We start from the raw sequence: 27465 nt of genomic DNA on the forward strand, positions 1-27465 counted from the left end.
TGTTGTATTTTTTTAAAAGGAAATGTATCGAGATATTAATATGCTTTAAGCAAAGCTCAAAAGAAGCAAATGATTTTCATCTTTCGAAAATAAGTTGCCCTTTAGTGGTGAACATAATAGAAGAGTATTTCTAAGAAAATATCTTTCTCTTTTCATAATCTATAATTCAATTCTTTCAGGTTGGAAATCAGTCTTTTCCAGCTTCTTTTTGCTGAATGGAAATTTGCTTTGCGTAAGCTGAATGTATTGGCAAACTTCTTTTTCAATAAATAGCGTGTTGTAGCACATTTCCCAATTAATCGCATTTTATCTCTATTCCGTGTGTTGTAAAAAATAAATAAAATAGTCAATTTGCGAATCCTTCTGCATCTCAACCTAATTTATTCCCGTAACCAGTTGGATGATCGTCCTTCCATTCATCCATCTCCATCTGAGATTGTCTCTTCTCGTCAGAGTCCTCATTGCTATCATAGCCTTCTTCTTCTTCTTCTTCTTCTTCTTTCCTGGAAAAAATTCAATTTAAATTTGATATTTTTTGGAATCAATTGATTGCAAATGAATTCACACCTTTTTGACTTTAGCTGTAAACTTTCTTGAGAGATTCTTTCAAACTGCCTTTCTGCTTCCATTTGTTGCTCTTGCTCAAGAGAGTAAGTCCAAGTTTTGACAGGCTTAAAAACATTTTCCATCCTTTCAGCTCTTGTTGCCAAAAATGGTGACAAAGATGATGTGTTGCTCAGAATTTTCCCAGTCGTCCATTGTACGGGGCTAGATTGCTGAGAATAGCATGGAGCAGCAATGTTCGAGTGTTTAACACAACTCAAATCTTCTTGTATTGTAATGTTGCTTTTTCCAAGTGAGGAGGATAGTTTTGTTCCACTTTGTGTTTTCCTTGAACAATTTCTAACGGATGCTTCTGATAATTCAGTTGAACTCTTCTCTCTTGCTTCCAAAAGGTTTAGCTCTCGTGAAATATTACAAAGTTCTGTAAGAGCAGAAAGTGCAAATAAATGTAGTTGTAAAATATTCAATTTTCGTAATTCATTCTCGTCTGAAAAGCTAAGATCAAGATCATCATCATCGTTTGCTTTGTTGTGCTTCATTAATTCGGAGATCTGTTTTTCAAGTGCCTTTTCTTCTCCCATTTTTTCGAGTGCCACATCCCTGGATGATGTGATGTGCATGAAATTTCCTTTTTGAATTTCAGAAAATGCATTCTTTAACAGCAAATTACTTTCAAATTGAGAATAACTGTTGAGAATTGATAGAAATGTTTTATAATATTGTTGTGCTTCTATTAGAACATTCTTTCGCGTGTGTAGTTTAAATGTGGTTCTTGACACAAGGAATCCTTGTAAAAATGGAATTGAAAGAAGGCGAATATCCATTGATGAAAGTTCAGGTAATTCAAGGGTTTCACGAAGAGTATGGTACAGCCCCAAGGACTCCGTTAAAGTGTTGCATCGTTCAAGTATGTTCAATGCAGTTTTTATTTCAAAGTCACTAGCAGAATGTGATTTTACTTTTTGATATATCCGAAAGGATCTCGCAAAAAGACAACCCAGTGGTGCTTCATGAGCTTCATCCGTTATGTCCTGCTTTAACGAACAATCTTTAATTTTTGAATCATCTTCCTGATTCAATAAGCTCATAAATCATTTACAAATATATATTATAATGGTTCAATAATTTTTCTCTAGAAAATTAACGCAATTATTCTTAATTATATCTCTTTACAAAAGCCTCATGATTAACTGAATTTTAATTTGGTTAATTTGTAGTTTGAATTATGTGAAAAAGTCAAAATCTTTATTTGCACTGAAATATTCAATAAATCACATCATAATTCTATTCATAGTAAGTGTTAATAATGGCGGACACTTTCCATAACTGTGGACAGTAGTATTATCTCAACGATCGTTTATGAAAGATTGTAGTAGAATTCTCATTTAGACTTTCTATGAATTCAAATAAAAATTAATTGTTTCAAACACACTTCCATCACAAAAAAATATTATTAATCACCATTTTTTTTCTTTATTCTATGGAGCAGATTGTTTCATTTTCGTGAGTCACATAAATTTGCATAAGAAAAGGGAATAAATAGGTTCATTGTCGAAATGTAACTTTCAATGGTTATTGAGATAATAATGTTGAACACAGTTGTTGAAAGTGTACGCCTGATTAACACTTACAATACGCTCTTTCAATGCACATATCCTTTTCTTTCATATCAAATTTGGACATTTGTAATAATAATTATGCATTTCACATTTGGATGAATATTATTTGGAGAGTGAAGAAAAATCTCTGAACATTCAACATCCGAATAAAGCGGTGATTTCATAAAATACAGATTGTGTAAAAAAAAATTCAGGACAAGATATATTTCACAATAACTTCAAGAGGAATAATTCTGACAATTTCCCTCGAAATATATCTCATCAATACAAACTCATTTGAAAAACGAAACTTTCATAATAGCTTCTTTTGTGCTCAGATAAAAATTTTTCTAAAAATTTAGGAGAAACTCAAAATCATATTTCTCCTTGATTTCATTCATTAATTTTTTTTCGAGCACAAACAAGGAAGTTATGATAGTCTTGGATGTCACATGAGTTTATATTGATGATATATATTTCGAGGGAAAATGTCAGAATTATTCCTCTTGCGGTTATTGTGAAACCGATCTTGTGCGGTTTTTTGTGCAAAATCTGTGACGTCCATTTGTCAAGAATTATTTGAAGTATTTATTTTGTATAAAAACAAGTACAAAAAAAACTACAATTTTCTATTTGTATTTTGTTTTCTATTAAAAAAATTTTTTTGAATTGTTGCAAGCACATCATAAAGTATTAATTTCCATTTCTGTGAATTTTGATTTGTGTGAACAAAGATTTTATCAAAGCACACAGCTTTTATTTCCATTTGACAATCTTTTAAAAAGAACAATATTAAAACAATTGATATTTAACTTTTATGATTATATATTTTTTTTTAATTATTTCCTTAGCGAGTTAGGAAAGTTTATTATGAAAATATCAATTGCATTATCTTTTTTTGAAGTTAGTATTAGTAAAAGGATTTTGTGTATTAATATATGCTTATTAATCTGAAGAAGCATTTGCATCTAATATTTTAAAGTTAGATGAAAAAAAAAAATGATTTTGTTCCCCAATTTATAAGTATCAATTGAATCTCCTTTCACTTACTTCATCATGTTATATTATATATGAAAAAAAGGAAAAACAAAAGTTTTTTCAATTCAATATTCAAGAACAAAAACAAACATCACAGATAATTGATATAAAAATATGATATAACGCTTACAGTTGTTTTCTTCAATAGAATCCAACAAATTGTCTTCAAATAACAAGATTTTGAAAATTTGTGAAACAAATAGTTTGACCTGTAACAAAAATATCTAAAGATAAATTATTTTGCACTATATCTTTGAAATCAAATTAATTATTTGTTTTTTTCACTCTTTGCAAACTCTTAACTCAATCTCCTCCAATGGCTCCATCTGATTTTTCTGTTTTTGTAACAATTCCTTGCTTATCGAATTCTCGTTGTATAATCCCCAATGTAACATGTACCACTCCACTAGATTCAGTACGTAACATTTTCCTGTCATCTCCAGATGCAATTAAACTTTCATTTTTCAATCTTGGTGTAAGTCCAAGAAATTCCTCTACAATTAAAATATTAGAAATTTATTGAACTTAACAATCATAAGCAAACTTGCAAATTCTTCTGTTTTTGTTCCAGTTGGCTTCCAAGTTAATATCTTCAAGTTGTGAGTTCCTGGAGCAAGTGGAACTTGGACGAATCCATATCCCTCTGAAAGTACGAAAAAAAAAAAATAATTAATCAACAAAGGAATGAAAAAACAAAATACCTAAATCATAACAACCATATTGATCAATTTTAAACACTTGAACAGCTAAGCGAGGCCATCCAATAACATTGGTCGTTGTAAAGAACAAATCAACAGGATGAGACCAAACGCACATGTCACTCTATCATTAAAAATAACATACATCAAACAAGCCAAAGTCTTCAACAATAAAGTTGTGCATACAGAAGCATAATCAGTTTGCGTTTGACCTGTTTGCTCTCCTTTGTGCAATTTCCAATGCTCTCCATAAGTGAAAGTAAATTTACAGCAAAGATTTTTAGATGAAAATCCCGAAGCTCCAACTATTTCACCAATCACATAAAGCTCAGCCATGATATTTAAATTTCCTCTTGATCATGTGCCATATAATTATTTTAAAAAAATCTGAAGAAATTTTAAGTTTTGTTTATCTTATGATAGAACCAAATTCGTACGATGCCCAGCTATTTTTTTAAGAATTAATGTTTGATCCATTCTACTTTTCAATAGGATTATTGTGAAAGTTCCTGGAAAGATATTGATGAGCGGAGGATATTTAATTTTGAATGGAGATTCGCAAGGTTGTTGATTTTTTTCTTGAAGTGGTCTATAAGGAAAAACAATTACATATGCAGGGGTTGTTGTTGCAACTCGAAATGCTCATTTTTACTGCGAACTGAAAGATGATGAAATAATTGCTGAATTACCAAAAACAGAAGAAGAAATCCATATTGGGAAGCTAACTTTATCATCCCCTATGCTCATAAAGGAAAGTGAACATTACAACAGATGGAGATGTGAAACAACCAAAAATCTTCATTTCGAAAGATTGGATATTAAGATTAACCCTCTAATGGATTATTTTAGAAATACTTCGTTCGCATTTGAAAGATACTTGTTTGAAGAAGCGAAACTTTATGCAATTTTATTCCATTTTCAATACATTTAACCGTATGGGCCAATGACTCATTTTATGCAAGTCCTTGCTTGATTTCATCGAACGAAGAATCTTGGAGTTGTTCAATTCGAAAGCATGTATTACCACAAGATTATGAAATTAATGCAAAATGTGAGATAAATACATCGAATGAAATTTCTTGCAGTTCCAATATCGGAAAGACAGGACTTGGAAGCAGCGCTTGCTTGGTAACTTCTGTGTGCGGTGCTCTTCTGCACTATTTCCTGGGAAAAAAGATGAAAAAGGATTCTATAAGCGAGCTCAAAACGGATTTATGCTGCCCTTCTGTTTTTTAAACGCAATTGTTTTGCGCTTCACATTTGATACATTCTTTGCTTCAAGGAAAATTTGGAAGTGGTTTTGATGTTATGTGTTGTTGTTATGGTTCTCATTTGTTTCAACAGCCAAATAATTTACAATGCAAACCAGAGTTAATGGAAAGAGAAGAATTTTCAGGAGATTTTTTGAGAGCTAGAGTTGAAGATATGATGAAAATTTGGAATTTGCCGCCTTCAAAACTTCCCTTTAATGCATCTGTGCCTCTTTTTGTTAGCCTTTGTGAAGTTGGAAGTGGATCGTCTACAGTTTCTCTATCTTCACATCTTAAAAAATGGAAGACAGAACATTTAGAGGAATATGATCAGCTATTTAAAAAATTAAGTAAAATCAACAAAGAATTGATTGAACACTTAAGGGATTTCAAAGTTGAGGAAAGCAAAAGTGAAGATGACGAAAGTAATACATCTAAATGTGATGATATAAGCAGTCAAATGTCTTCTTCATTTTCTTTCCACCTCATTCTGCACAAGAGAATTTCTTAATCGCTCTTTCAATTTTATTTGAAAAATATAGAAAACAACTTCTTACCATCAGTACAAAAAGTGGGGTTCCTATTTGTCCGTTGTTAATTGATGAGGTTGCAGATGTCCTAAAATTAGACGAAGATGGTGTAGTTGCCGTTGGAGTTCCAGGAGGCGTGACTTTTGAATATTCAGAATTGTATTAATTTTTTGAGATTATTATTATTATAATTTAACTTTATGAATATTCTTTATGATTATTATGCATCAAAAAAATTCGATTCCTCAACTGCAGCTGGAGGGGAAGATGCATTCTTCATCTTGCTTTCGCGAATAAATTCACTGGAAAGTGTAGCAAAGAAAATAAATTCTATCTGCAGTAAATACAAACGAAACATTGTTCTGCATCAACTATTTCAGATAAATACTGCACAAGAATTTTCAAATCAAATTGTTACAGATGGATTTTCAGTCCAAATTTTAAAAGACAAACTTTTATCAATTCAAAAGCATGAAATATGAAACGAACATTTTAAAATTAGATGTTCTATGCGAAAGAAAAATAGGAAGAAAAATATTGAACACATGATACCCTCTTATTTTTTATATTATTTGTCAAAAGAGAATAAATCACAAAAAATGAAATGAAAATTCAATTAAAAGAATTAAAAATACAAAATAACAAAACGCTAAATAAGAACAATTAAAATGCAACAGAAAGAGCATTTGACGTGAAGAAGTTCAATATAAGTGATTGCAAAGTAAATATAATTTCCAATTTCCTCTAATTGTGCTTTTTTGCAAAATCCGCTGCTTTTGAAAACGAATCTACAATCTTTTCAAGTTTTGATTTTGAGACTCTGATGTATTCAGTTTCAAAATTCTATAGAACATATATAAAACATTAAAACGTAACAAAACATTGCAAACTTCTGTGCCGTTATCATCAACAGTGCTGAAAACAGCTTCTAAAACGGCGTGTGGAGCAGAAACTTCGTCATCATCTTCCTCTTCTCCAACCTTGACAGGAACATCAATTCTCCAATTTAATCCACATAATTTCTTTCCCCATCTGACTTTCGTTTCATCTGCAGTTGCACCTTGCCCGCTAATTTCCATTTCCTCATCATCTTCTTCGTTGATTGTTTCAGTTTGATCTCGTTCTTGTTCCATTTAATTGACGAAAAAATTACTGATCAAAGACAGTCAAATAAAAAGGTATGGGGAAGATGTTATTAGGCCACAAGCTATCTGCTGTTCCTGCCTTGATACACGAGGTATGTCGTGGTAGACTAGTGTAAAAATATCGAGGAATTTGATTATTATTATTATTAGGTGCTTGTGGCACCTCCAGCGCCAACTGATGAAATTACTCGTATTCTTGTTGCGTCTCAGACGTATGCAATTGTTTCTTCAAGAACTTACTCAATTTCGATGAATTTTTCTATTTAGATTTTATCATGACTTAGTTTATGATCGTGCTCTTGCTTGTCTTGAAGATGCCCTGGATAAATGGACTTCTTTATGGTTTGGAGGATTTTTTCGTTATTTATCTGACTTTATGTTGATTGCGTAATACTGTAATTATGATTGACATCCCTGAACACAGCAAGAACGGAGAACCCCCAATTGAAGTATCGTTGTATTTTCATTGTGCCTGCGGTGAAATTGAAGAAAGCATTGGAAAAGATGACGAAGCACTGGCAATTTTTAAAGTGTGAATTTTAAGCAATTACCATCAAATCAAATTTGCGTTTTTTATGATATCAGGCCGCTCAATGCATTTCTGCGTGGCTTCCTGAAGATCATGTGGACATTGCCATTCCTCATTCTCACATGGGAAGATTGTTCTATCATGCTCAGCGAGTATGATTTAATCATTGTTAAAAACTTATTTTTAACTTTCATTTATTTGAATGAAGTATGATGAAGCGCTGACTGAATTTCGACGTGCAAAGCAGATTCGAGAAGAGGTATGAAATATGAGAAATTATCATCTCCACTTAAAATTTATAATTTATAAAAACAATTTTTCAATAGATATTAGGAACAGATCATCTCGACACATGTACACTCTATAATAATATAGGTGCAATTCTTCTCATTCAAGAACAACTTAAACCTTGCGTCGAATTATTTGCAAAGGCACTTGAAGTTTTTCAAAAAGAACTAGGAATGGAACATCCAAGAACAACCATTGTAAGAAGGAATTTGAGCATTGCACATTCAGAACTTTTAACAATACCAAGAACATTACCTACACTCCCACCACCACCTCCAAAGCCAGTGATTGAGAAGCCATCAGGAAAGAAGAAGAAGAAGAAGAAAGGAAAAAAGAAGAAATGAATTAAAAATGTGTCAATAAACTTTTCATCGTATTTATTTCTTTTTTAAAAATGATGTACCATTTCAAATAGCTTTTAATTTGATTGTTTATCTCTTGAAAATAACTAATTTACATGAAAAATTTTATTTGCCCATCGTTTTTTTTAAGTTTGATCTTGACAAAATAATCCCTTTAACGTCCAAATAGTTAAGAAAACTGAAAAATGTTTTTCTTCTTTATTGCGTCAGTGTTTGCTGAATCTATCGTTGAGCAAGTCAACAACGATCCAACATCAACATGGGTTGCTGTCGAGTACCATCCTTCAATTATTAACCATGCAAGATTCATTGCTCGCCTTGGCCACACCATATCCCAAATTCCAGCTGAGGAATACATCTATCGTAATGATGTTCCCGAATCATTTGATTCTCGCGATCAATGGCCCGGAAAAATATTGCCGGTGAGAAACCAACAACAATGCGGTTCATGCTGGGCATTTGCCATCGCTGAGTGCGTTGGAGACCGTTTGGAGGTTGCGGGAAAAGGGCAGGGAGACATGTCTCCACAAGATTTGGTTTCATGCGACAAAACAGACCAAGCATGCAACGGAGGAGAATTTGATCCTGCATGGACTTGGACCCGCGACAATGGTATAACAACTGACCAATGCTTACCATATGTTTCTGGTTCAGGACGTGTTCCTCAGTGCCCAACAAAATGCCAAAATGGCTCTGAAATTATTAGAACAAAAGTGAACTCTTACAAGCATTTGACCTCAAACGAAATTCAGGAAGAAATCATTGCACACGGACCAGTATCTGCTGGTTTCACAGTGTACATGGACTTCCAGTTTTATAGAAGTGGTGTTTACAAGCACAAAGTCCCTATCAAGGCAGGAGGTCATGCTATTTTGATTATTGGCTGGGGTGTTGAGAAGAACACGCCATATTGGCTTTGCCAAAACTCATGGGGCAACACTTGGGGAGAGAAAGGACATTTCAAGATCCTTCGTGGTAAAAACGAATGTGGCATTGAGCAGGATGTATACACTGGAATGGTCTAAGCTTTATGGGCTTGGATGAGTTCATTTATCCAATAAACTGTATGATATTTTTTCAATTTTTTTTTCATTGCAAATTACGAATATAGACTTTAATTTTAATAGTGATTTGTATTTGTTTTACGAAAAAAAAATTAATTGGGAATTAAAAACAATCGGAGAGATATTTTGTATTTGTATTCTTCATTAAAACAATTGATATGTTATTATGGAAAGTTAATATCATTTAAAACATAAAATTTCATATGTGATATCTGAAATCTTCATTGATTCCAATAATAGTATTTCAACTTACAAAATGAAAAATGATGATCTTTAACCACCCTTTGAATATTTTCATATTGAATTGGATTAATGTTTACAAATAAGTTTGACCTGCATTAAATTGCACTAATATTCATTTTAATTTATTTTTTGTTACAATTTTTGATGGAAAGGAGCGATTATGATAGAGGAGTTAACACTTTTTCACCTGAAGGAAGAATTTTTCAAGTTGAATATGCTATGGAGGCTGTAAAGGTAATTATCACTTATTTTTATGTGCGAACTATTAAGATTATTTTATTGAAAACAGTTGGGGACGACTGCGGTTGGGATTCAACTAGAAGAAGGGACTATTCTCGCAGCTGAAAAGCGTATTTCCTCAAGGCTGCTTATCCCATCATCATTGGATAAAATCATGGTATTTTAATGTGCTTTTACAAAATTTATAATTTGGTATTGTTTTAAACATGTCAATCGTAATTGGATTCTGAATTTTTTCTCCGAATAGAAAGTTGATGACCACATCGGAGCTGCAATTGCTGGGCTAATTTCAGATGGTAAGAAGTTGATCGATCAAGCAAGAGAAGATACAAATGTTTGAAACAAAAACAGACACTTTCATTGATTTCATTTGTTATTTTTTCATCTTTCACATTTTCAGCACCACAGATTTATGTACGATGAACCAATGTCCATTGAAACATGTGCTCAAAGTATATGCGATATTTCATTAAAATTTGGAGAAGGAAAAAATAAAGTGATGGTTTGAATTGCAACTGCAGTCTCTTTCGCTATTCAATAAACTCTAATCCATTTCACTCTTTTTTTTAAGTCTCGACCATATGGCGTTGCTTTGCTTCTTGCCGGATGTGATAGAGAACTAATCCCTGGAACAGATACTTACAGATACATTCCGCGATTGTTTGCCTCCTTTCTTATTTCTTTCTGATAATGCGTTTTTCTGTCACATTGTTTCAGATTCCACACTGATCCATCAGGAACTTTCATGTCAGTCGAATGCAAAGCAATTGGCTCTGCTGCTGAAGGTGCTCAAACAAAACTGTCTGATGAATATTATAAGGTTTATTTTTCTTTTTTTTTCGAACGTCCTAATGATGGAAATGAATTTTTTAATAAAAAATATTTTGAATTGTTTTCATCCTTATTGTTCATTCTAATATTTTCAGTCTATGCCACTTGAAAAGGGAGAATTGTTGTGCATACAAACATTGAAACAAGTGATGGAAGACAAAATTGACGAATCAAATGTGGAAATGGCAATTGTTTCGGCTAAAACTGGAAAGTTCACGAGCTATACAACAGAACAAGTCAGAGCGTTAATACAAAAGGCACAAGCTGAAGAATCAGATGCTTGAAGAATGATTTTGATTATTTATTTTCTTTAAATGGAAAAAATTTAATAATTCATAATATCTACAAAAATTGTTTAAAAATCAAATTAAGTTTTAGAAAATGAAATATTACAGAATATACTCAAAGCTTTTATAAATATATTAAACATGGATATTAGTAATTTATGATAATAATAAATTGCAATTATTTTCCATCCTCATATTCAATTATGATCATGCGTCAACCATAAAAAATCAACCAGAACAATGTCAGGTTTTTAACTTTGCTTTCACAATGTGACTGAATGATATTTTTGTCGGATGCACTTTTCAGGAATATATGATCACTATATAACAATCTTCTCTCCCGAAGGAAAGTTGTTTCAAGTCGGTTTGATTGTTCATTTTAAGCTCAACAAAAGAAATATTTAACTGCATATATTAAAATATAATCTTCGAACATTCTTATATGTCCTATGATCAATAATCAAGAATATGCGCACAAGGCTATTAAATCAGAAAATCTGACTACACTTGCGATCAGGGGCAAAGATTGCATAATTGCAGTTTCGGAGAAAAAAGTACCAGTATGATTTGCACGATTTCATTATTTTTAATTCACAATAACATGTTGATAAATTTGTGATACAGGAAAAGTTGGTTGATCCAGATACAGTTCGTCACATCTATAATGTTACTCCACACATTGGAGCTCTCTTCACTGGGATGCAAGGTTAACGAAATTATTTATGTTTATTTTATTTATTTTAATTTGTTGTATTTCAGCCGATTCGAGAATGTTGCTTTTCAAAGCACGGCAAAAGGCTGCAAAATTTCAATTTAAAAATGGAATTGAAATACCCGTGGATTATTTGGCTAAGCTTATGGCTGGAGAAACTCAATTCTTCACTCAACATGCATATGGAAGAGCTTTTGGATGCAGGCATGTTTTTCTTTTAAAGACTGGAATAATTTAAGTTATGAATTTCTTTTCCTGTTATTTTCAGCATTACCTTCTTTGGAATTGATGATGAAGCTGGTCCACTCATTTACAAAGTAGAGCCTTCTGGGCATTTTGCAGGATATTATGTTTGTTGTAGATATTTTGGTTTTTTTGTTTAATGCTTTTATAAAAACATTTACATTTGCATTTTTGTTAAATTAAATTCTTCCTCAGGCCACTTCATCTGGTGTGAAAGAGCTTGAGACAACAAATTTCCTAGAAAAGAAACTGAAGCTTCCTGATCGCAGCTCAAAACTCACAAAGAAAGAATTAATCAGGGTTTATATATTTTTCATCCTTTCTTTTTTATTAATTAAAAATTTGATTTTTACAAAAATCACTTTACGTTTTTTCTTTTTTTTCTATTTTCTTTCTTTCTTTCTTTTCATTGAAATCTATTGTAAATTATCATTTAACTTAAATGTTTAAGCTTGCGCTGTCTGCAATGCAAGGGTCCATAAATAGAGAATTGCAGGGAACTGATCTGGAAATTGCAATTGCTGAACGACCAACGCAAATGAAAGGATCTTCATCGGCTTCTGCTTCGTCGTCGTCCATGTCTTCTTCATCTGCTTCTTCATCTGGAGCACTTTCAACAGAAACAGGCTTTGGAATAATTAAATATTTGACAGCAGATGAAATAGACGCAGAATTGACAGAAATGGTGGAAAGCGGAGGACTTGTGGAATATTTGCAAAGCAGAGCTGAAATGGATAGAGAAGAAGGGTCATCATAAATTTGAAAAGTGTCCATGCCTCATTTCACTTCTTTGCAAATTCCATAATTTTTCACTTTTTTTATTTTTCGTTCAACGAAAAAATAGATTTTTCACAGATTACATGGAAATTTTTATTTATTATGCAGGATTTTTCTTTGATGTAATAAAAAGTGAAGAACACATAATAAAACTTGATTGAACCGAACAGTAGTTTGAAAAGACCCATAAAGCGAAATAAATGGAAGACGACGAAAGGCCTACAGACAAGCCGGAGGGAGATGACAGCGGAGACACCACTGATGAGTACAGAAAATTAATGAACTATCCACTTATAAAAGTTTGTCACATATTGTTAATTCTCTGAATAATTTTTCGATTTTTCTTGGTTTTTGTTAATTTAATTGTAATAACAATACAAAACGTAATTTTTAAAACATCATTTATTATCACATACTGATGATGCATTATGCCTCTCATGTCACTATCGTATTGTCAGTATTGTGACATGAATGAAGAAATGCGTGTTGAAACTCTTGAAGTTGTTGTTACAGCTCTTGAAAAATGTCCGAATCATTATGAAAACGCAGCAAAGCTTATTAAAGATACAATGAGTCGTAAGTTTGGAGATGGATGGAACGCTATTGTAGGAGAGGGTTTTGGTTTTGAAATTTCCTCACACGTCAAACATCTTCTATTTCTGTTTTATGGTGGATATCTTGCTGTATTACTATTTAAAGGTTTGATTCTCAATTATTTTCGAACCTTTTTTTAATTATTTTCTTTCCTTATTCCTTATTGAAATTCATATAATAATTCACACTTGAAAATTTTTAGCTTCATAAACTATAACATCTCAATCAATCACTTTCTTTTTTAATTTTTGATATGATGTGCAAGCCTTTGCAGAAAGTTATGAAACAATATTAAAAAAATTTCATATTATTTCTCAGCATTTTTTTTATTCTTTCTTCAATCGAATTTTTCAATTTATGCTGATTTTTATTTAACCAAAAATTGGTAAACATATAAAGAAAGATTATTCATTTTTTATGTGATAGGTTTTGAAAAACAAGAAAGATTTTTGTAAGATCTTTTCCAATATAAAATCATGAATATATGTTAAAACAAAGAACTTCTTCATGGCTTTTAGACGCATATAATTGGATTCATAACATTTTCTCGACTTATTTCGATTTGGATATTGGGCAAAAGATAGAATAGAGAATTGGAAAAAGTTTGTCAAAAGAACAAAGAGGAAAAATGAACGGTTTTTGTTTTTGAAGAAAGTTAACGTTTTAGTGAAATTAAAAAAATAAAAAATTAAAAATAAAATAAAGAGCAACACATCTAAACCATTCATCAAAGTCAGATTGAGAGATTCTGTCATTTTTTTGCTTTTCAAATTATGACGAATTGATAGAATTGTTATCACGTATTGTATTGCATCTCCCATTTTCGACAAGAACCTGATTGCAGAATATGTGGAGGATTTTTCCAAAAGGCACTCGTGGTTATTTCCATCTTCTCTTATTGGCGTATTGGAATGATATCATGCATATTGCTGGTCCGCTCTTTCATGATGAGAGGAAAATCATTGGAGAACAAATGTTTCAAGAAATTGCAAAATGGCCAATACCTTTTTGTGGGCGCTCATGCAAATTAAAATTCGTTAACGAAAATATTGAAATAGTTATTCCCACTCGTTAATCTATTCCATCTGTTTATTATGGTAAGACTTTTCCTCTTCGTTCAGATAGATTCAAACCTAATTATTTCGAGAGCTCCATGAAAAATTCTCGATTGAGACCACTGTCTATTGATATTTCTTCAACCACTTCGAGATCTTCTTCTCCAGTTCCGTTGAGCTTGAGACTTAGCCTTTCGCGTTTTTGTTTGGAGCAGATTGGTGAGAGACTTTCTCAAAGTTTTTCGTTTGTAAGAGTATAGCAAAGAAAACAAAGCAATATAACTCAAAATGATCAACAATGTTCAAATGTTCCGGAATCGAACCAATTTCACTTTCAAAAACTGCCCGAAGCACTGATTCGACAGCTTCAACAGCAATCAGCTTCCCGAGTTTTTTCCCTTCTCAGCCGATGCCTTATGTGTTTGCACTCCATAAGCGAGATATGCTTTCACACATAAACCCTTCTTTCATGTTTCTCTCATTCAGTGATCTGCTCGTGAACAACGCACCTTCTGCCTCGCTGGATGTGTTCTCCACATACTCTCCATTCATCTACACATGCGCTTTCTGGAGCAGCCGCTGCTTTGCGGGAAGCCACTTTGTGTATTCACCTCCTAATATTCTTTGGCTTCGCGTTGTGTTTGGCCTTTTGTCTCTTGTGGCGCTGCTCGTATATCTACTTATGTGGGCTCCTTTAGAGCTTCTCATTTGTTAAGAAAGAAATGCAAGTTGCACTAGAATTTTTCAATAAATTTAAACCAAGCGATTGACTTGATACATTCGACTCAAGCAACACTGTCTTTTTGGAATTAAACAATGAAATTAATGTTAAATGCGTTTATGATTTAAAGAACATTTTGATTGCTTCTTTGTTCAATCAAACAAATTAAAAACTCTCCAGGCAAAAAGAAAAAAAAGAAAGGTAAGTTTAAGAAAAGTGGGATCGGAAAAGAAAAGACGTATATGAAAGTTATTTCTCAACATGATAAATCGGTTGATGAAATTGTTATAATTCGAACGTTTTTTTTTTTAAAATGAAGGAGAAGAATGCAATGAAATGATGTTGAATCATTCGAAATATTTGCAATGATATGTCTTTTTTTCAATAAATTGCAAATAATCCCTGTTTGTATTTACAGATTGTAAAAACCCATAAATTGTTATTCTGATTTTTCATGAGAAGGAATAGATACTCTTCAAATGGTTCAACTGATGCATATTTAGGTGTTTCTGTGCTTCATTTTAAATATTTAATGTTTTGGTATTGCTTTTTTCAGGCAGCCTTCCCGATGATATTTTGAGGATGTTCGAGTTTTTTATTTCAAAATCTTTTGATGAAACAAACCTTTTGCTTTTTGTTTGTTGCAAATAGGATCTTTGAGAAATGTGATTGCTCAACGATTCTTTCGTTATCGCAGGTGAATAGCAGATTCGATCTTCTCACAAAAACGGAGGAGTTTGGATTTTTTTTCCATTTTTTCAAAGAAAGAATCAACATTTGACGCTTTGCATTGCCTCTTCTCATTGATTGAACAGATGTTCGGAAGTTAAGTGCAGATCAATAGTTCCATTTATGCACAAAATTTGTCTTCTTCCAGATTGTGCATTTCAAGATATTAACACATTTCACCCACATTCAAAAAAAGATTGGAGAGAGAGTTACAAATTCGGAGTGAGTGCAAAGGGATGGAACGAAACATTGAGGTTTGTGTGTTGATGTATTTGAACACTTATTATATATTTCTGGTAATATACAAATGAATATGTTGAATGTGGGCGAAATTTGTTGCATTCAGAATTTACAAAGAGTTGGCACATATACAAGATTTTCCACGGATCTCTGGGGAAAATTGGAAAAAGCTGAAAAAAACGACTCTAAAAACATCGATTTGTTCAGTTTTGCGTTTCATAGCTGAAATTTTGTTGGTGCTTGGATTGCTCAGTTTCTTGAGGAATAGCGAAGTTGCTTTTCGAGTGAGAGTGAATGGGGAAGCATCCAAAAAATCGTTCGCAGACACTTTGACATTTTCAACACTTCTGATTGGATCGTTTTGTTTAGAAGATTGTATCAGTTCATTTCTGTTAAAAGAAACTGAAATGATATTTCCGATTTATATTTTGGATGGAGCGATTCTATTAACTGTGGTGTATTTCGACTATTTTTGGAAGAACGTTTCAATATTTGCGTTCGTCTGGCCATATTTTGTGCTTGCTATTCTGCTGCTTGCAGTTGTGATTGTGTGTGAATTTAAGCAAGCAGCTTCAGTTTCGAAGTACATGTTTTTGCTGTTGGATGTCATTTCAGCTGCTCTAATGCTGTTCTTTTTGGTGATTGTTTCACTGAAAGCAGACGGTTTGATCTAACTGATGAATTTTTATTATTGAAAATTATTTTTTCCATTTTCTATCTTTTTTCCCCACAAAATCCATTGCATGATGCAAAATAGCACACATTTATCGAGTTTTGGTGTGTCTGACATCACTCAAGTGGAAAACTTTATTTTCCATATCAATTTTGAGTGTATCGATTCTCTTTGCACGTTTCTTTGCAATGTTCTGTACTGGAAGAATGTTTGGTGAAATATTGGCTCCTCTTGACAAAGGGATTATTTCAATTGGGATGGGAGTTGTCGGAATGGTTGTGCTTCCGTTTCTGATTCTGACACCGCTGAAGCTCGATGGATCAATAAAATTGCACTTTGGCTTTTGCATTGCTTCTTTGATTGTTTCTGTTGCGGTTCTTGAATATCTTGCAATTCCGAATGCATCCAAATACATGTGCAAAGATTTGGAAAGCAAATGGAGGAAAGAAGAGATTGAAAGCAGATGTTATTTTGCAATTCAGAAGTTTGAGTGGCTGAGAATGAAACTTGGATTGCGCAAGCTTTCAAAGGGAGAGGCAGTTGTTGGTTTTAAAGAGCCCTCCAAAAAGGGAAATTGGATGCAAATTGGAAATGCAGGTTTCGTCAATAGAAAACGATCAGAATTTTGGTTGGATAGATTTGAAACTGAAAAAGCATTGAAAATACGAAGGGATTATTATGCAAGGCTTAAAGGCTCGGATCCCAAATGGTGGGAAGGCTTTGCGAACAAAGCAGAAACTTTTCCATTCGATCTCTTCAAGAAGATAAACACTTTATTTTTCAAGTGTTCACTTGTATCAGTCATTGTAGTTGTTTTCTTGATTCTGTAAAATTGCTATATTAAAATATTTAGAGTTTTTCTTTATGTTTGAAAAAATTTTTGCTTTTTGTTCACATTTTCTTTTTCAGTTCAACTTTGTTGTTATTGAGATTACTATATTTTTTTTTTTAACTTTCTTTTAAACAAAAAACTTCAAGTTGAACAACTTGTTGAATATAGAGCTGTGCTTTGAATTCAAAAAAAAAAAAAAAAAAAAAAAAAAAAAAAAAAAAAAAAAAAAAAATACATCAAAAATAATTTGTTTTAATTAATTACGAAAGTTTTGAATTATTATCTACAGGAAATGAAAGAAATAATTGAGAAGTCAATTTCAAGACATTAAATGATAACACAAAGTTAAAAGAGAAAAATCAGAATCAGAAGCCTAATAAATCGCTCCATAATTACTTCATTCAGGTGCTTTTGTTGGCTCTTCAGAATCCTCGGCCCAAGATGGTGGATTTTCCGGAAAATGCTTAAGAACAACTGATTTATCAAAGGGCCAGAGATCTGTGACTTTCCATGATGAGATAATTGTGCTGGAATAGCTGGCCGCTGCCAACCCATCGAAGAATTGTTGTGAAAAGTTCTTTTTCATGTGAGACCATCTATGTCTATCCTCTTTCTGTTTCAATGGCAAACACTCTTTTCATATTGGCGAAAATGAACTGATCATTCAGTTGAATGATATGTGACCTGCGAGATGGCAGTTAAATTAAATCCACAAGATTATCTTTGCAGAGTCTTTTCATTTCTTCAGTGAAATGTCTAACACAGCAGATCATTGTCAACGCTGAATGACTATGCTCCTCACATATTGTTGTCCTTTTTTTATTAATTTCTGGAAGAAAACAGACTCGGAACAATTCAAAGAACAACTTTGATGTGATATGTCCATTTTTCGAAGTGTGAAAAACTTCCAGTGAAGTTGTGGCTAACTTGTTCTCATCGGGCAAAGTTTTTTATGGAATTTCTATGGGAGTCATATATCTGCAGCCATCTGCGCTTCATATGAAGATGATTGATCTTGTAGATGAAAGAGATGTTACGGCGTTGAAACCGAAGGTGTGGATGAAGATGAAGCGACAAAATCATTATTTCTTTTTAAAAAAATGTTGAGATTTCATCGATATGAAACGATAATTGAGGAATCGGTTTTTCCTCGTTTAGATATTGTTCGTATATATCGAAAAAAGATATTACTTTTTTTAGCAAGAATGAGCAACACTTCCGATTGGAAGAGCTTTTGGCTTTGCAGACACAATTTCTGGATATCTTTCTAAAAACCGTCACGTCCGGTCCTTGTCCACTGATTTGCATTCTTCACATTCCTTCCTTTTCTTTTGCAACATTTCTTATTCCTGAAAATGGAAAAAAATCAAAAAAAAATATAAACACATCCACAACAAACTATTTGAGTTATGTATTTTTTTGTTGGATATTGACAGATTTTTATTTCTTCAAGAAATAACTGTTTCATTTCTAACTCCTCAGCTTCGTTAAATAATGTGGGCCTACCACATTTCCCAATGCTTCTGCCATTATCCCTTGCTTTGATCACTCGCTGCAGTGAAGATCTCTTTTCTAAGTCGCTTTCATCAATTTGTCTAACAGGATACTCAAGAATATCGGGAATGTTGAAGGCTTTAATGTGTGGATATTCCAGTGATATAATATTACTGGTTACGTTAATGTGCGTTAAAGAATGTTTTGTTTTTAACATATTGATGTGAAACTTTTTTAATATTTTTTGATCAAAAATACCCCGGATTTCCTCCCAGGCCTGGGTTTCCTCCTTCACTATCATTCGAAAGACATGCATTTCAGATAAACATTTATTTTGATTTTTTTCTTTTTCAAAATTCTGTTTTGACACAATGCGTCTCTTTTATTTTAATTTAATTTTCTATATAGTGCAAAATATTTTGCTTCAAGCTTTTTCATTGAAAAATTATGCACTTTTCATTGACTTTTTGAGATCAAAAAACACAATATAAATGTGTCCATTTTTTTGCATTCGTGAAATGCCACAATTCTTTTTGATTTGATTTCAATGATGCCTGTTAATGGATCAGAAATTTTGAATTATTATAAAATCTGAGAAAGCGAAATAAAGTTGTGAGTGAAGCAATTATTCAATGTTTTTTGTAAAAAAAGTTTGTATATCCGTATTTTCGCACAAATAATTGGACTTTTTGCTTTTTTCTCGTATTTTGATTTTGCCTGTCAACTGGTGAAAAGATGTGTTTGGCTTTTTGCTCTTTCAACCTTTAACGTAAAGTTTGGTCCTATTTATTGATCGCTTCGTCTTTGCTCTTCACACATAGAAAAATATATTTTTTCGTTGTGTTTCAAAGGACTTTTTCTGACAAACAAAGTGTCTCACACAATATCGAGGACTTGTTTTATAGAGCACTAACTATTTCCTATCAATCTTTTATAATCTTTTTTTTTTCGCTAACACTTTTTTCACATTTTTTCATATTTCATAATTTTATTCAATAATAAAAGTTCAAATTTTAACACTTCTTTAAAACAATTGCGAAATGCTCTTAATTATAAACAAGTGATAATTATTTTCTTTATTCTATTTTTTTGTGGAGCCTTTTGGTTATGTTTTTGAAATATGAGTGATGATTTTTTTAAACTTATTATTTCTGTTAAACTTTTCAGTTTGACAATTAACTTTGAATATTGATAAATGAACACTAAAAAGTTAAAACCCCATTTGAAGATTATTTTTTTCATGAATGTTATCTTGAATATTGTCATTTTTTAATAATGATTATGTATTTTCCATTTGAATGATTAATTCCTTTCCTAAGAAACAATACAATCTAATAATCAACACTTTTAAAAAATTTTTGATTTTTGTGATGATTTTTGAAATCAAATTTTTTCATTCAAAAAATTCGGTTCAAGTATTTCCTTTGAACATAAATTCATAATCACTGAAGAGTGAAAAGTCTCAATATTGACATTTGAATATTGATTTCAATTGATTAACTTTATCTTAAAACAGTTGTGATAATTTAGCATTTGAATTTAAAAGCTCTTTTCAATGACAAGCAAATTTTGATAAATCTGCAACACGAAAAAAGATATGATTTCAAAAAAAATAATCACCCATTTCAATAAAAAGTTATTCATTTCATGAAAATAAATATTTTTCAGTTAAGAAGAAATGTGTTCATTTTTTTGAAATCATATCTTTTTTCGTGTTGCAGATTTATCAAAATTTGCTTGTCATTGAAAAGAGCTTTTAAATTCAAATGCTAAATTATCACAACTGTTTTAAGATAAAGTTAATCAATTGAAATCAATATTCAAATGTCAATATTGAGACTTTTCACTCTTCAGTGATTATGAATTTATGTTCAAAGGAAATACTTGAACCGAATTTTTTGAATGAAAAAATTTGATTTCAAAAATCATCACAAAAATCAAAAATTTTTTAAAAGTGTTGATTATTAGATTGTATTGTTTCTTAGGAAAGGAATTAATCATTCAAATGGAAAATACATAATCATTATTAAAAAATGACAATATTCAAGATAACATTCATGAAAAAAATAATCTTCAAATGGGGTTTTAACTTTTTAGTGTTCATTTATCAATATTCAAAGTTAATTGTCAAACTGAAAAGTTTGACAGAAAAGTAATTCATTCAAAAATAACCACATAAACATTTTCAAAATCAAACTTGATTTTCCAGGATAAGTAACTTTAATGCTGTGTTAATTATATTTATGGATGGTTCAGTTTTTCCTCAATTTTTTCTGAGTTTTTTAAAAAAATTCAGCAAGTTACACAATAAATTAAAAAATTTCAAATATGATTGTTTTGAATTTTTCCAAAAAAAGGATGTTTGTGAAATGAAAATTATTAAGAATTGTTTAATGTATTATGAAAATTAGTGCAATGCTATAAACACATACTGAATCATTTTTCTTTTTATCGAAAGAATCATTGAAAGTTGTATTCTTAAAAATAAGATTAAATTTTTTTAGAATTTTCTCAATATTCAAATTCAAATTTTGTTTTAGAGTAGATGTGTCATTTTACAATGATTCACTGTTTTCATTATTTATTAATTTATTTTTGTGGATTGTCAAACTATTCTTATATAATAAAAGTTTTAGCTTTTAAAATTATCCAAAATCAAAACTGAAAAAGCCTCAATTCATTGAGAATAAGAAGTTGAATAAAGAATAAAAATTAAAACAATTATTGCATGCAGAAACAAAAAGCTCATCAGTTATTTTTCTCACTTTTTTCATTCCAAGAAAAAACAGAAGTTCTAAAAGATAATTATTAGCCCATGATAAAAAAAGAAAAAAAAATGTTTTGTACAGTCTAAACCGGATATAATCACATCAGTTTTTGCACAACTTTTTGTGACTATATCCGATAGTGATAATATCCGATGATGTTTTACACAGAAAAAAATAAAAATAAATAAATATTTAAAATAATTTTGGGTTAAATTTTTAATTTTTGAAAATTCTTCATTTAAACGCATTTTTCAATAGAAAAAACTATTTTTTGGATTTTATTATGTTTTTCAGACTTATTTTTGCATATTTTTGAAAAATCAAAAAATTGAAAACTTTGATCAAAAAATCGAATTTTCATTGAAAAAAGCACCCATAATGAAAAAATTGTGAATATATAATTTCATCTCTGTGATTATAAGCGATGAAAAATGAATGAAAAAGGAATAGGTGTAACTGCGTCCCTTTTGCAATTCTTGTTTTTAGACATTAATTTTGTGATGTTTGAAATGCAAAAATTATTTAAAAACTTTTGTATGGACCGGTTTTTCGCAAAAATTTTTGTTTCTCATGAAAAAACCATTTTTAAAAATGACCCATAAATATGAGTATTTTTTCAGAAAATAAATAAAATAAGATAATTTTGAATAAATAAAATGATATAATGTCATTAATGATTATGTTGTCCAATATTAATAATAAAAATTTGAAAAATAAAACATTAAAAAATAATAAATTTAAAAACTAAAATATTTTGATCAATCCCACAATTATATTTTTAATATCCAAAAAATAAGAAATTAGTTTCTTTCATCGCGAATTGAACCCTCGTTTGCGAACATATAACGAATCATATATATAAACATAGTTTTAAAGTGTGTGATAAATAATTATCAATATATCATTCAAATCTTTATGAATTTTGTATGTGATTTTGAGATGATTATTTTTGTGCAGTTTGAGGATGTTTGTATTTTTCCATGATGATCTTGAACAAAGAAATACTGATGAGGCTCACGAAGTGTGATTATCGTTTTCTTTTTATTTATTAAAGATTATTTTTACTAAATGTTAAGTAAATCATATGTTTTTAACTGAATCAACGCGGATTATCAAATGCTAGAAGAAACCTATAGATAAAACTTTTTCATCAAAGAAATAAGAGATGGAGTGCATTTTGCAACAAATGAAATGATGAAATTAAAATTTACATCTGATTCAATGAATTCAGAATAATCTTTTTAAAGGTGGGAATGATTTTTTTGGAAACTGCTACAACCTTTAATCACTGATAAGTGAGAGTCAATTTCTGTTTGATCTTCGAGAGGAATGTTAGACTTTCCATAATGCGATAGATGGAAGAGATTCCTGTTATTTACCAAATGATACAAATCTTATTGGATTTATAACCGTCCATCAGAGTTACACAATCATTATGAGCAGCGTGCATGGATCGAATGAAAGGCAATGAAGGGCAAACACATTTCTATGTGATTCAATTGATTATGGATTGGTGCATCTGACTGCGGACTTCATCAGCCAGATGCTTGTTGATGGGGAGAGTGCGATCAAGGGGGAAGTGGAACTGGACGAGATGAGCCTGAGCTCAAGAAGCCGCGATCTGTGCAATGTTGAAGTGGAGTCGAGGATCGAATGCACAAGGGCGGGTGCAATATCGACATCGAACACAGTGACTGTTTCAAGAGTGAGGTTTGTATTTGTTGTGGAATTTGCATCTTTTCACATTGATCTGGTTGAACCAGACAGTGGATTGGTGGAAATGGTTAACTGCTCGTTCAGGTCAAAGCACGCTGAACCTGCTGAAGCTCGTTTGCAAGCACAAATACCGTTTCACATTATTCGGATTACCTCGGGGAGATGTGTTCGAGATGGATGCTGCGTGGAAGATGTTGCGCTTTCGGTGGCTGCAATATGCATTGCATCACCGATCCAATTTGTTGTTTCTTCTTGTGCGTTCTGCAACTTGGCAACCAGCAATCCGCTCATTGATGTCACAGGAAGTGGAGAAATTTCTGCGAGTCATCTGGAATTGGCGAATGCCACAATCTCAAAAAGAGGACTTTCTTTGCTATCGTGCTCAGGTGTGAGAAGCCCAATGATACTTAACAATTGCTCGATTAAAAATTCAGCACAAGACAATTCAAGAGGGATGCTCATCACTTTTTGCAACTGTTCAGACGCAGTGATAGACAGTTGCCTCTTGGATGGGAATTCAAGCGAATGCGATACAAAAGAATCACAAAGAAGGTTATCCAACAAAGTGTTTAATGAAGCGGAAAATGAAATATGCAGATGGAATGGTTCAATTGTTGATTTTTCTAGCAGTTCCGTGATGATGAAAGACACAACAATCTGCAACTCCTCAAAGGGAGGGATGACTGTGAGTGGAGGAAGCGTTGGAATTGAAATGGGGTTATTTGAGAATAACAACCCTTCAATAGCAAATTACCCATCATTGAGAAGAAATATCATCTGTTCAGATTCAGGAACATTGAATGTGATGAGTCTGAAAGGAGGAGATGGATGGGAAAGAAACACATCACTTTGGATGTTGAATGAAGGATGTGAGTTGAGTGGGATTGTTTCTGAAAGGGTATCACTATTCTTCGTCCCAGTGTTAGAGAGTGTCGAAGAAAAGGAGAAAGGAGAAGAAATGGAGGTTGTGTTCAAAGGGAAGCTGCTGCTGCCTTGCAACTTGTCATTCATTGTTGTGAAGCAGATGGGCGATGAAAAGCAGATTGAGAAATATGAGTTTGATGAGAGTGGATATGTGTCTGAGACAGAAGTTGGAGGGAGACTGAAAAGGGAGATAATTCGTGAGGCAGGAGAGGAGGCAGAGGTGAGAGTGAGCATTCTGTTTGGGGACAGAAATAATCCATCATCAACTGATTCTTTCATTCTGAAGAACAGAAGTGAGCCTAAAGCTAATGGGGATGAAAAGATTGTCGAGGGAGGTAAAGAAGGGAAATCGTATTGGTTGTTGATTGTTTGCATTGTGATTGTTGTTATTCTGGCTGTTCGATGGAGGAAAGTGAAGGAAAGAAATGAGGAATTGCAAGAGATTGTGAATGATAATATCAGAAAAGATCCGAAGGCATTTGAGATGGTTACGATGGAGATGTCACCTGAGACTCAGTGGAGGAGAGCAGAAAGAGAAGCTGAGAAGAAGAATGAGGAGAGGATGAAGAAGAGAATATATGAAAAAAGCCTGGGACATTCAGAATCATCAGAGCATCTTCTGTCTGAGAGTGGCTCAACTGAATATATTCTTGGAAGAGATTCAGACAAGATTCCAGAATGGGCATTGGAGAAGGTTGATGATGAGGAAGAGATAAGGAAGAGAACTCAATCTCCATCCATCTCATCCACATCCACCACTGATTCAGATTCAACATTTGTTCGGTCGGAGAGTTTGTGTCCAACTACCTCATCGATGTCGAATCTGGTGGATGCAATGGCCTGCTCGTCTCCCCATGAGAAGCTGATTGTGGACTTGAGGGATTCGCTGTTCATGCTTCTTCATGGGAGAAATGAGAAAAAAGAGATGGCGATTGGAAGTCTTCAAGAGAGAGAAATGACAGCTGCTCAGATCCTGTTCTGGGTGGCTAATCTCGCACTCCATTCATTTGATGAAATGGACAACCCTCTTCAATCATTGGATAATCTGAGTCCTCACATTGTGCTGTTCTCTGAACACATGGTCATCTGTATTGTGATGCACTCAGATTTATTGTCTGATAATTCTGACTCATCGTCGATCTCATCATCAACTGTTGTGACGTCTGCCAGTGGTGATGATGATGAAGACTCTCTGCCCTCATCTGCATTTGAGGATGAAGATAGTTTCAAAAAAGAGTGTCTGAGGTGGAAGGCGCCAGAACTGCAGATCAATAAGAAGATGGGGGTAACAAAGAAGTCAGTGGTGTTTTCGATTGGGATGATGTTGTGGGAGTGCTTGACTCTTCAAATCCCATTTGGAGATTATGAGGCAGAGGTGGCTGGGCAGAAGATAGTGAATGGGGAGCTTCCGAATATTGGGGTGGTTGAGTGCGAGTGGGGAAGAGAGTTTGTGAAGAAGTGTGTGCTGGGGGATTTGACAGAGAGGCCGACGCTGACAGATGTGAAGCGGTGGCTGATTGGACACTTTCCGGAAGAGGCAATAATTGTGACGGAAGCAGATGCAATATTCATTGAAGACTGAATGGGGGCAGTGGATGAAGAAGAAAGTTCACGAGGGGATGAAATTCAGATGAGCATGCGAATGCTTTGAACCATCATTTGGAATGGACAAGAGCTGCAGAAAGCGGTGTTGAAAAGAAACTGTCACTGTGCATGGAGAAGGGGAGAGGAAAGAAAATGAAGGACCGCTGGCTATAAAAAAAAAGAATAACATTACACCACCGCAAACACATCAATTTTGATTTTTTTTTTTGTTGTGTTTTGAAACAACCAAAAAAACTGTGCAATTAATATTTAAAAAAAAAAATATTTTTTTCCTTAAAAATTTAAAATATAAAAGTGCATATTTCACTCGAATACACAAAAAAAAGAGCCATTATTAATATATATTAATTCAAATTTTTAACTTTTGCAAAGTCAATTTATTTCACAAATGGTTGAAAACAAATCATCTGAAAAAGAATTAACATTCAGTGAGTTTTTAATGCAATCGAATGGAAAAAATCAGTTGGCTATTGAATTGCTGTCCAAATTTGGGATAATTAAAAGGAATCGAATGTGCTGGAAATGTGAAAAAGCAATGGAATTAAGGATGCAAAAAAAAAGAAAGTGATTACTATGCTTATAAATGCACGAAATGCGGGAAAAATTACAGCTGGAATTATGATTCAATTTTTATGGAATTTCATCTTTCACCATTCAAACTTCCATCATTGTTGTATCATTTTTGGTACAAACACTCGATTAAGGAAGTCACTTTTGAATCGAAAATATCAAACAAAACAGTCGTGAAATTATTCGAAAAGTTAAGAAGGATATGCTGTTATTTTGATGAATTCGAAATGGAAAAAATTGGAAAAGATCGAATAGTGGAAATAGATGAAACTTTAATTCATAAAAGAAAGAACGGTGTTGGGAGATGCAGAGAACAGTAATGGTTATGGGGAGTAGTAGAGAGAAAAGAAATTGGAAAGCCACAAAAATTGATAGTCGTATTTCTTCCAGATCGAAAAGCTGATACCATATTGTATTTTGTTAAAAAGAACATTGAAAGATCTTCAACAATAATGACTGATAAATGGTCAGCATATAACTGCATTAGTGAAAACGGCTTCACCATTGACAGTGTTAATCATTCTCTCAATTTTGATAAGCCTGAAAATCCTAAAGTTTACACTCAAACAATCGAAAGTGTGTGGTCTCATCTGAAAAACCACATTCCAAAAAGAGGAAGAACATTCATTAAGACAAAAGAATATGTCTATGAATTTCAATATCGATTCAACAACAGACTCACACCTACAGCATATATCAAGGAACTTTCAAAAATCAGCAAGAAAAGTTTGGATATTTTTCTTCGTTCTTACAACGAAAGCGTTGCAAGCTTGAAAAGCATTCTTCTGAAAGAAAAGAAATTTAAATTGTCTTCTTATTTATTAAAGAAAGAGGAATTGAGAAAAAGAAACAACTATGAAATGTGTGATGAAAATGAACTTGATGAAATGTTGAAGAAAAAAAGATCATCAAAGCTAATATCAGATATAAAAGAATCAACAAAATCAAAAAGAAGAAAAATAGATGATGAAGAAGAAAAAGAAGAGAAAGAAGAGAAAGAAACAGAAACAAAAGTTGAAACTGAAGATGACATATTTTCATCAGACGTTGATTGCAAAACTGCAAGAAAGAAGAAAAAGAAAAGATATAGATCATGCGACGGAAGATTTCTGAAAAACAACGACAGCCAACAGTTAAAAACGTTA

At 32.4% G+C, this 27465-nt stretch overlaps 10 protein-coding genes across 10 annotated transcripts; 7 read left to right on the forward strand and 3 right to left on the reverse strand.

Moving 5' to 3' along the window:
• Positions 1 to 7: 7 nt before the first annotated feature.
• On the reverse strand, positions 8 to 1676 carry MONOS_3853 (putative TAP42-like family). Its single transcript, XM_067873878.1, has 2 exons — positions 568 to 1676; positions 8 to 503 (listed from the first exon to the last, which is right to left on the reverse strand). Exons 1-2 carry the CDS (start codon positions 1650 to 1652, stop codon positions 371 to 373), a joined length of 1218 nt encoding a protein of 405 aa, XP_067730694.1. The 5' UTR covers positions 1653 to 1676; the 3' UTR covers positions 8 to 370.
• A 1490-nt stretch (positions 1677 to 3166) lies between these two features.
• MONOS_3852 (putative B9 domain-containing protein 2) lies at positions 3167 to 4261 on the reverse strand. Its single transcript, XM_067873877.1, has 6 exons — positions 4085 to 4261; positions 3902 to 4022; positions 3745 to 3843; positions 3497 to 3694; positions 3291 to 3424; positions 3167 to 3211 (listed from the first exon to the last, which is right to left on the reverse strand). Exons 1-4 carry the CDS (start codon positions 4232 to 4234, stop codon positions 3504 to 3506), a joined length of 561 nt encoding a protein of 186 aa, XP_067730695.1. The 5' UTR covers positions 4235 to 4261; the 3' UTR covers positions 3167 to 3211; positions 3291 to 3424; positions 3497 to 3503.
• Positions 4262 to 6215: 1954 nt separating this feature from the next.
• On the reverse strand, positions 6216 to 6857 carry MONOS_3851 (uncharacterized protein). The gene is made up of 2 exons (XM_067873876.1): positions 6569 to 6857; positions 6216 to 6521 (listed from the first exon to the last, which is right to left on the reverse strand). The coding sequence occupies exons 1-2, from the start codon at positions 6809 to 6811 to the stop codon at positions 6423 to 6425; spliced, it is 342 nt and encodes a 113-aa protein (XP_067730696.1). The 5' UTR covers positions 6812 to 6857; the 3' UTR covers positions 6216 to 6422.
• A 1-nt stretch (position 6858) lies between these two features.
• MONOS_3850 (putative TPR Domain containing protein) lies at positions 6859 to 8105 on the forward strand (the record flags this gene model as incomplete). Its single annotated transcript, XM_067873875.1, has 7 exons — positions 6859 to 6915; positions 6974 to 7035; positions 7091 to 7165; positions 7248 to 7353; positions 7409 to 7504; positions 7561 to 7611; positions 7679 to 8105. The coding sequence occupies 7 exons, from the start codon at positions 6859 to 6861 to the stop codon at positions 7982 to 7984; spliced, it is 753 nt and encodes a 250-aa protein (XP_067730697.1). The 3' UTR covers positions 7985 to 8105.
• Positions 8106 to 8167: 62 nt separating this feature from the next.
• On the forward strand, positions 8168 to 9178 carry MONOS_3849 (putative cathepsin B2 cysteine protease). Its single transcript, XM_067873873.1, has one exon. The coding sequence runs from the start codon at positions 8188 to 8190 to the stop codon at positions 9025 to 9027; it is 840 nt and encodes a 279-aa protein (XP_067730698.1). The 5' UTR covers positions 8168 to 8187; the 3' UTR covers positions 9028 to 9178.
• Positions 9179 to 9378: 200 nt separating this feature from the next.
• On the forward strand, positions 9379 to 10664 carry MONOS_3848 (putative Proteasome subunit alpha type-5-A; the record flags this gene model as incomplete). The annotated part of the gene is made up of 8 exons (XM_067873872.1): positions 9379 to 9392; positions 9462 to 9543; positions 9599 to 9706; positions 9797 to 9883; positions 9950 to 10051; positions 10121 to 10209; positions 10267 to 10369; positions 10476 to 10664. The coding sequence occupies 8 exons, from the start codon at positions 9379 to 9381 to the stop codon at positions 10662 to 10664; spliced, it is 774 nt and encodes a 257-aa protein (XP_067730699.1).
• A 243-nt stretch (positions 10665 to 10907) lies between these two features.
• On the forward strand, positions 10908 to 12381 carry MONOS_3847 (putative Proteasome subunit alpha type-6-A; the record flags this gene model as incomplete). The annotated part of the gene is made up of 8 exons (XM_067873871.1): positions 10908 to 10914; positions 10975 to 11031; positions 11133 to 11227; positions 11292 to 11373; positions 11427 to 11583; positions 11648 to 11729; positions 11818 to 11922; positions 12074 to 12381. The coding sequence occupies 8 exons, from the start codon at positions 10908 to 10910 to the stop codon at positions 12377 to 12379; spliced, it is 891 nt and encodes a 296-aa protein (XP_067730700.1). The 3' UTR covers positions 12380 to 12381.
• Positions 12382 to 12588: 207 nt separating this feature from the next.
• Positions 12589 to 13390, forward strand: MONOS_3846 (dynein light chain). The gene is made up of 3 exons (XM_067873870.1): positions 12589 to 12698; positions 12858 to 13098; positions 13196 to 13390. The coding sequence occupies exons 1-3, from the start codon at positions 12600 to 12602 to the stop codon at positions 13201 to 13203; spliced, it is 348 nt and encodes a 115-aa protein (XP_067730701.1). The 5' UTR covers positions 12589 to 12599; the 3' UTR covers positions 13204 to 13390.
• A 1833-nt stretch (positions 13391 to 15223) lies between these two features.
• Positions 15224 to 17388, forward strand: MONOS_3845 (uncharacterized protein; the record flags this gene model as incomplete). The annotated part of the gene is made up of 6 exons (XM_067873869.1): positions 15224 to 15272; positions 15326 to 15353; positions 15421 to 15504; positions 15585 to 15752; positions 15845 to 16401; positions 16496 to 17388. 6 exons carry the CDS (start codon positions 15224 to 15226, stop codon positions 17239 to 17241), a joined length of 1632 nt encoding a protein of 543 aa, XP_067730702.1. The 3' UTR covers positions 17242 to 17388.
• Positions 17389 to 23048: 5660 nt separating this feature from the next.
• On the forward strand, positions 23049 to 25727 carry MONOS_16532 (uncharacterized protein; the record flags this gene model as incomplete). The annotated part of the gene is made up of 1 exon (XM_067869438.1): positions 23049 to 25727. The coding sequence occupies one exon, from the start codon at positions 23049 to 23051 to the stop codon at positions 25725 to 25727; it is 2679 nt and encodes an 892-aa protein (XP_067730703.1).
• Between the last annotated feature and the right edge of the window lie 1738 nt (positions 25728 to 27465).

The sequence above is a fragment of the Monocercomonoides exilis genome (assembly GCF_001643675.1).
Source record: "Monocercomonoides exilis strain PA203 chromosome Unknown scaffold13-1861174, whole genome shotgun sequence".
NCBI lineage: Eukaryota > Preaxostyla > Oxymonadida > Polymastigidae > Monocercomonoides > Monocercomonoides exilis.

Bases quoted from the DNA above. Each gene is read 5' to 3' on its own strand.
- MONOS_3853 (XM_067873878.1), bottom strand. From the start codon at position 1,652: ATGAGCTTATTGAATCAGGAAGATGATTCAAAAATTAAAGATTGTTCG. The intron at 504-567 runs GTGTGAATTCAT...AATTTTTTCCAG, and splicing joins TTACAGCTAAAGTCAAAAAG to GAAAGAAGAAGAAGAAGAAG.
- MONOS_3852 (XM_067873877.1), bottom strand. From the start codon at position 4,234: ATGGCTGAGCTTTATGTGATTGGTGAAATAGTTGGAGCTTCGGGATTT. The intron at 4,023-4,084 runs GTATGCACAACT...TTTTAATGATAG, and splicing joins CGCAAACTGATTATGCTTCT to AGTGACATGTGCGTTTGGTC. The intron at 3,844-3,901 runs GTATTTTGTTTT...TCGTACTTTCAG, and splicing joins ATATGGTTGTTATGATTTAG to AGGGATATGGATTCGTCCAA.
- MONOS_3851 (XM_067873876.1), bottom strand. From the start codon at position 6,811: ATGGAACAAGAACGAGATCAAACTGAAACAATCAACGAAGAAGATGAT. The intron at 6,522-6,568 runs GTTTGCAATGTT...TATGTTCTATAG, and splicing joins TTGATGATAACGGCACAGAA to AATTTTGAAACTGAATACAT.
- MONOS_3849 (XM_067873873.1), top strand. From the start codon at position 8,188: ATGTTTTTCTTCTTTATTGCGTCAGTGTTTGCTGAATCTATCGTTGAG.
- MONOS_3846 (XM_067873870.1), top strand. From the start codon at position 12,600: ATGGAAGACGACGAAAGGCCTACAGACAAGCCGGAGGGAGATGACAGC. The intron at 12,699-12,857 runs GTTTGTCACATA...TCGTATTGTCAG, and splicing joins TGAACTATCCACTTATAAAA to TATTGTGACATGAATGAAGA.